This window comes from Nelumbo nucifera, chromosome 5, assembly GCF_055504915.1.
Source record: "Nelumbo nucifera cultivar China Antique chromosome 5, China Antique-T2T, whole genome shotgun sequence".
Taxonomy (NCBI): domain Eukaryota; kingdom Viridiplantae; phylum Streptophyta; class Magnoliopsida; order Proteales; family Nelumbonaceae; genus Nelumbo; species Nelumbo nucifera.
Window position 1 is genome coordinate 21,678,725 of NC_142653.1, and position 8,151 is coordinate 21,686,875.

General features: G+C 35.3%; 1 protein-coding gene across 3 annotated transcripts in view; it reads left to right on the forward strand.

The window, feature by feature from the left end:
- LOC104595739 (Protein kinase superfamily protein) overlaps positions 1–7,036 on the forward strand; it is a 32,564-nt gene extending 25,528 nt beyond the window's left edge. Inside the window, exons 13-17 of one of the 3 annotated variants that reach the window (XM_010256604.3) lie at positions 269–320; positions 475–531; positions 3,403–3,552; positions 5,199–5,273; positions 6,488–7,036. In XM_010256604.3, the coding sequence (XP_010254906.1) occupies positions 269–320; positions 475–531; positions 3,403–3,552; positions 5,199–5,273; positions 6,488–6,586 (433 nt within the window). In that variant the 3' untranslated portion in view covers positions 6,587–7,036. Of the gene's footprint in view, positions 1–268; positions 321–474; positions 532–3,402; positions 3,553–4,698; positions 4,845–5,198; positions 5,274–6,487 lie in introns of those variants that run through there. The other 2 variants (XM_088888595.1, XR_016076524.1) reach the window with 2 other exon arrangements.
- Positions 7,037–8,151: the final 1,115 nt, after the last annotated feature.

Sequence of the window (8,151 nt, forward strand, 5' to 3'; positions counted from 1 at the left end):
ACAGGGTTAATCTGCATTAGAATATTTACAAATTTAAGAATCCCATTAGACACATGGTCGGAATCCAGCATTCTCTTAAAGAAACCATCCTGATTTGATTGGCTTATCTGTAGAAGCTCTCCTAGAGAGACCCATCAGGTTCTAAATTCTGTAAGCCATGTCTGTTCGCCAATCCAGCCAACTTGTACCTTCACTTTATTTTATACATGCTGACATGGTATATGTTAAAAAGAAACTTTGATTTGATTGGGATTTTATACTTTTACAGGTTTCTTACTCATGATCCAAGTCAGCGGCTGGGAGCAAATGGAGCATCTGAGGTATAACATAATTTATTTATGTATTTCTTTTTTATATGTATTCATCCATAGTTTTTGTCAACAACATAGTATCTTTGAACAGTGTTGAAAGGACATGAAAAGTGATGAAATTCCATATTTTTTCTTATTTTTACTCTTTTGCACTTTATTACAGGTAAAAGCACATTCCTTCTTCAAGGGAGTCAATTGGGAAACTCTTGCCTTACAGAAGGTAGGAATAAATGGCTCTTCTAGTGATTTTGCAAAAAAGAAAAAGATTTTTTCTGCAAGTGTTCTATAAATGTTTGATCTCAGGGAGCCAACTGCAGTGCTAGTTACTTTATTGTTAGTTCTTTATTGGACCACAGATGGTACGATTTTACAAATGGTAAAGGGTTCAGCTATAAAATACTAGAAGGCTATATCCTGGGTAGAAGTGATCATTTCTAGCCTGGCCCAACCTGATATGTACATATTATATAAAAGTATTAATATATATTTTATGCATATATTATATTTCGTATAATATAAAGTACTTTATATATTTAATATAATACATTTAAAGATATAGGCCCAGAAGCCCATGATCATCCCTAATCATTGGGTATGGGGATGCAGGAACCATGGATGGGTCTGGGCTCCCCATAACTTGTCACCTGTCCCACCCATGTTTCAAACATTAAGACCCACTATTAGATGGGTCCTACATAGTATGTCAGATAGCCTAAAATCAACATATGCAGAAGATTATAACCATTTTTTATTTTTTTTATAGATTTATAACCATTTTTTATTAATTAGACAATGTATTTCTCTTAAAAGTAGCTCAACAAGTAATGACCAAATTATATGATTAATGATCATCCAAATATGCTGATTTTGGTCATGATTAATTTTCTTGGTTGGGACTCTGATATAGGAGTAGGAATGATATGATGCAATGCTAAACTGGTAAGAAATTTTAGGAAAACCGAAAAGTAAATGATGATGGTGAAGGTTAAGACCAAGGTTGGATTCGGAAGGCTAGGAGAATATCAAATGAAGGTGGGCGAGATTTTCTTTATGGTTGTGGCTGTATGATGTGATTGGGAAGCTATTTAGTGCTAAAATTCCCACATTATGCAGAAATTTCTAGAGAAAAAACAAAAACCTCAGTATCTCAAGATTGGAATGAAATTTCTTCAAACTTTCCGAACTCTGAAGGAAGGTTTAGGTTGGTGAACCAAAGAAGGATATTGACTTTGGATGAGTTTTGAGAAGGCTCAGGAGAAAAGCCTTGAAGAGAGCCAGACCCTTCAGGTATAGGAGTGTTCAGGGATGAAGAAGCACGAATTATTGCCATGTATTCTGGTCCTATTGAATGAGGGGATTTTCTAAGAGCTGAAATATTGGCAGTTTTGGAAGGGGTAAAGAGAGCCCAGCAGCTGAATATCAGAAAACTGATGGTGGAAGGTGACTCTAGGCTGGCTATTAGTTGGCTACAGAAGGAAGAGTTCAGTTTGTGGAAGTACTTAAATGAGAAAAAGAAAGTTAAATAGGTATCCCAAAACATGGAGAACAAGTTTCATTGGCCAAACAAGGGGTGGGAAGAGTTGATCTTTTTTGGGCAATGTTGTAATTTGAAGTTTACTCTTAGGGAGGGTTAAGAGATTCTACCCCTCCTTCCTCCTGTATCTTATTCTCTTATATTAATAAAAGTTTCTGTTAATTATAAAAAAAAAAAAAACTTGAAGAGAGAGAAACAAGAGAAATCTAGGAATCACTCCTTAGATTCCTAGAATCATGCAAGTGCCTTGGTAATCACCCAGCATAAATCACACTAGCAGAAAAAATGAAGTATATGTGTGTTTGAGTAAATACATGATTCTGCCCAGGATTAGCCAAACTCCTTAACTAGGAAAACTCAATTATGATTCTGCCACTCATAAACCAACTTAAAAGAAAACTAAATAACTGTTTTACTACTTAACCAATGACTGAAATTTAAACACTGCTAAACTATGACTAGAAAAATCAAAATAAGAGGCTGGACCCCGTAATGAGCAAAATACCTCTCTGATCAAAATCAGCCCAATTCCCAAGAATGGTCATCCTGCCAAATCAGCATTTGTGAATTGTGATTGGGTCTTTTCGTTCAAGCATATGTCCTTAAAGGCCCTGTACAATCTCCATAACTCTCATTCAATGGTGGGTCTCATTCTTGAAAGATTGGGATGGTCAATGGCGGATCCTTTGTCTCTAGATCCAAAACTCCCACATTAGAATGTGGTAAGTGGTATGTTATCAGAACGTCTGAAGTATATGTGTGTTTGAGTAAATACATGATTAGTATTTGAAAGCGAAAAGAAATATCTAATGGTTTTTCTCCCAAAGTGTGTCTAGAAATTCAGGCTCTGGATCTTCATTTCACACAGGAACAAATAATCTGGTATTTAGAATTTTCTATCCATTATTCATAGGATGCCATCAATAAAGCAATTGAATGTTAAGAAGTTGTAAATTCATCACAGTATATTGTTTTGTGAAGAGGAAAAAAAGGAATGCTCATGTATGAATCATTTGTATGTGACGTATGATTTACTCTTAGTAATGAACTTAGTACTGCTAAAGATGCCTGCTACTTCTACCAATCAAAAAATACAGACCCTGCTACTATCCGGATTATCTGAACACTTTAGCTGTTTATCAGGCCATGGAACCAATGACAGCACCCCACGCCAGTGATAAAATGCATGTGGCCCACAGTGAGGGGTTGAATGTTTGTGAGTCCCATGTATTTTGACTGGTATGGAGCACTATTATTGGCTCCACAGCTCACCACACAGCGTTCAGCTAAACCTGTCTTGCTACTTCTCTAGTTACAAATACAGAATCTGTTTTATTTTGGCTATGAGCTATGGTTGGAAATTGGGTGGATTAAGTAGGTTGGGGTGGATTGATTGAACCTATAGAGCCACACACACCCAAAAAAAAAAAGAAAAAGAAAGAAAAAATTATTTGCCCTACCTAGTTGAGCAAGATGTGTTACTGAAAAAATTATTCTTTCTATAGACAATTTCTCTTTCCTATTTGGAATTTTCACTAACCACATTTTCCTTTGTAGGCTGCATTTGTACCAAACCCTGACAGTGCGGATGATACAAGCTATTTCATGTCAAGGTATTCTCAGATTTCTAATGGAATACCAGAAGATCAAAACTGCAGTAGTTCTGCCTCAAGCACAAGTAATTCATGTTCAGATACTGGAATTGAGGTAATGAACCTATTATACCGCTGTTGACTAATATTGAAACATCTCTTGCAATCTATATATAATCTTTATGTGGAACAGACTAGCCAGAACCTTAGAAGCCTTGAGCTTCATATCAGACTGCAAGGTCTTTAAATCAATTAAGTTAACTAGATATGGGCTTCTTTGAACCTGTTCATGGCAGCTGATAGGTGAGCCAATATCAACCCACAGTAGCTGCCAATGCCCCATATGTATGGGATTGTCTCTACTTCCTCCTTGCTACCCAAGACCTGTTCTCTTTATTTCTATCTCACTTTATGAAACCATGGTTCTATGCCAAATCTTAGAAACAAGGAATCTTGTGGTTTCCAAATCAGAGAACCAGCTTTCAGGAAAACTCAGAACTTGTTTTCTTTATTTCTTTCTTACTCTTCAGTCGTTCAGTTTAGACCAGCTATGATGAGAAGTCCATCTAGTTTTGTTTTGCAGGGATCTAGCTAGTGTACTGAATGACTGATAGAAAAGTGAGTCTACTGATTGAATGTGAAATAATTGGGCATGAGTGTCATTTTCATTAGTAATATGACCTAATTAGAAAAATTTTAATGAGCATGTACAACTTTTTAACATCAAACTTTTGGCCCACACTGGAGTACTCTTTTGTTGTGGAACCCGGGGATCAATTTTGACCTTCCTTGCCAACATGCTTATTCTGGTATTAAAAAAATGTATAATTATTCTTGATCTTTTACGAGTTTAGACTCAAGGATATAATCATTCTAGCACAGAACCAAAAATCAATCTATAATTCTAGAAGCATGATGTCTGTTATTATATTATATAATGGCAATAGGCATAGTGGTACAGCATTTTTCATGAATAACCAGAAAAATATCTATGCATGTGACTAAATCTCTTAGGACCAATAGGCAGTCTCTTGCATATGAAGGATGTCATCATCATCTTCTGAGCCTTATCCCAACTATATGGGATTGGCTACATGAATCCTGTTTTACCATCCTGTTCTGTTTAATCTCATGTCCATTGTTAAATAATGAGCACTTGAATCATTTCTTACTACTTTAAGCCATGTCCTTTTTGGTCTGCCCCTAGTCCTTTTGGCCCCTTAAACTTGTAACAGATTGCTTCTTCTTATGGATGTTATAGGTGGTCCTCTCCTGACGTGATCGAACCATCCAAGTCTACTTTCTCTCATTTTATCACCTATTGGAGCTTCTCCTAGCTTCCATCAAATGACTTCATTTTGACCCCTCTTCTTTCCTTTCTAGTTTTTTTCCATTCATCCATCTCAATATATGCATTTCTACCACACCATTTTTTAGACATGTTGTTTCTTGACTACCCAACACACACATAAAATTCTATTCGCCTATATCAAATGAGACTCCAGATGCACCCTTGTCAAGATGTAAAATTAAGAAATCAGTTAGGCTGTTAGAGGCCAACATCTCTAAGCCATGTACCTTGCAGGAAGTGAGGAAGAACATATTTTCCTTGTCCTCTTTCATGTTTATATATTCTAATGCCCTGTCAGTTTATTGAGATTGGATCTGTATTTACTCTTGTTCGACATGGCTCAAAACATTGTTAATAATGCAAGTTTAATTGTGCAAGCTGTCTATTCTTTTTTTTTTCCTCTTGTTCAGATGGACGAATGTGGTGACCTGGCTGAGTTTGGCTCTTCTCCTCTAAATCTTTCGTTGATTAATTTCTCGTTCAAGGTAAGCTTGTTCATCTGTTTAGTGAAAAAAAAAATGATGTTGCTAGTTTAAGCGTATGAAAATTTATCTATACCTTCTAAAAGAGGAAATGAGGTTGTGCTGCAAGTATGATAGAATTCTGTACCGCCAAAAAGCCCTTTATCTTCATTCGTCCAAACAATCATAGGTTTTCTTCGGTCTATTTCAGATTGGGACACGAGGGATGAAGGGTAAAATCTTTTGATGCACTTACACTTTTAGATATGGAATTAATGAACTATCTTAGTATCTAGGTGAAACTTGCATTGCACATCAAAAGACAAAGATACTGATGCGTATCTTGTTGTATATGAGCAGGAAAAGGGGGAGGAAATGGGAATTTGAGTTATTAAAGAAAGTAAATAGGGTTCGACTATGATAACCAAAACGACATGATACTATAAAAAACTTGAACCAATCAAACGGTTAGGGGTGAGCAAAAAAACCGAAAAACTGAAACCACTGAAACCGAAGCAAAAAATTGATTAACCGAATCAGTTGGTTTGGTTTTGGTTAACCAATATAGAAAACCAGCGGTTAACCGAACCGACCGGTATACATATATTTTTATATTTTTTATATATATTTATGTATATTATATTTTATATTATAAATTAATACATATGCATTATATATATTTAATATATTATTTATTATTTATTATTTATTATTTATTATTTAAAATATAATATTTTTTTATAATTTATATTGTAAAAATTAAAAAAACCAAAAAACTGACAAACCGAACTGATGGTTAACCAAACTGGTCAACCGGTTAACCGACTGATTTTGATTCGGTTCCAGTTACCAGTTTTCCAAAAACTGATAATACCGGTTTGATTCCGAAAAATGCCCCACGGTTCGGTTAGCACCCCTGAAACGGTATAATAAAAGTGGTAATTAATCGGGTGGTATTTATTAAAATTCATGGGGTGGTTTGAATCTTTTGATTGGTCAAAGCTCTTTCGGTATCATTTCCGGCATCATTAGATCTCACCAACTAAATAATTGGTCCTATGGTAAATTAGAATGTCCACAAGGATCAAGGAGAGAAGTAAAAAGGGTGAAGGGTGAAAGGAAGAATATGCAGGAGGGTAATAAGAACGAAACCCTGATTTTTTATGGGTAGTGGTGGCATCCATTAATTATGGTAAATTTCTCCAATTGACGCTGATCAAAATGTTTTGCTTTTGCAGAATTTATCACAGCTGGCATCCATTAATTATGATGTGCTACTGCAAAGTGTAAAAGATCCATCGAAGTGCCCATCCCCATCAAAAGGTCTAAACTCATAGCTAATTGGCTATAGACATTGCATTTATTTTCCAAAATTTTAACCGTAAATTTATTTCACAGAAGATATAGAAAAATAATAATAATGAAAAAGGAAGAAGGTAAAAATGTTACAAGAATGGTAACAAATCAATACGGATTTGAGATGGGAGGTTCATTCTCAAGCAGTCTCCTTGTCAAAAGCATTTTCAGTGTTCTGGTCGTTTATTACCCTAACCCGACTGGGATGCCCCAAGACCGATTACTGGCTGCCATAACCAGCGTCCTTCACTCCTTTCTTTAACTTGTGAAGATAGCGGCAACTGGGTTTGAATTGAATCCATAATCCTTGCCTATGATGATATTAGTTCAGTGTATTTAAAATATATTTATTTTTCATATATGTTATAAATTATATATTTAGTTCATAGTGTTACAATGGAATATAGAAAAAATGTGTTTAGTATTATGTATTTTCACTATTTCGGTTTCAGCACGGGTCCCCACTAGTAGACTAAAATTAAGGATTTGGCAAAAGTTTTTGGTCTACTGCCAACTTGACACTATCCTCCTTTAATGGTTTTGGGATCGATACGCTCACACCGGTGGACTTATTAAACAGTCAGAGTATCATATATAATTAATAAAATGAACCAAAAAGTAAAAACACCGTTATTGTCTATGATGAATAAAATGACATGGAAAATATCTTGAGATTTGGATTTTGATTTACTGCCCTACTCAGTTGCTATACATTTGGAAACAGTGCTGATCACTAACATGTGTACTTATGACTGGGAATGTTGGTTCATATAACATGTGTACTTCTAACAGATCAGGAGTCAAATCGCCCTTCAACCTGTCCATTACTAATAATTGATAGAAAAGAGAGAAAAACACACTTTGCATCGTGCAATGAACCATTCAAAAACAAAAAGAAAAATGGAATTGAAAATCCAGTTAACTAGTGGCCATTTTGAACAAATGAATGTTTTGCATGGCATTTCAACTTGGAAGTTGGAACCCACACTTGTTCTTAAGAATATAAGATGTATTCTTCTAGTCTTTTATTCAATTGGCACTGGCATTCATGTATTTTAGCACTGTTGTCATCATGCCTTGGTGCTAATGCCAGTCAGGATTATAGCGTGTTGCTATATTAATCATTTTATGGAACTGGAGAAGTTTGAAGGAAGACAGTACTCACGAGCGCTACTATCAGATTCATTAGATGCCTACAACTACAAGATCTACTCTTCGATTAGGCAAGAGAAGTTTCGAAAGAAAACTATAACAACCTATTTACCTATTTGAAAGTGTAAAATTAAAATGTGCATCTGAAACAAACACCAAAAACTCAACATAAGATGATCCATTGAGCCTAGACATGTTAGAAGTTGTAGACCATGCTTTGTTGACTGCTCTAGGCTTCATTCAAAAATGAATGAAAATAGAGCATCTGATTATAAAATTCTTGCCAGGGGCCTCATTCTTTTTGGAATGAAAAATCAATCACCCCATGGCACAAAAAAAGGAGGTAGCCTGTAGCATAAAAAGTAACTGTTTCCTATGTCACTCATTTCCATTC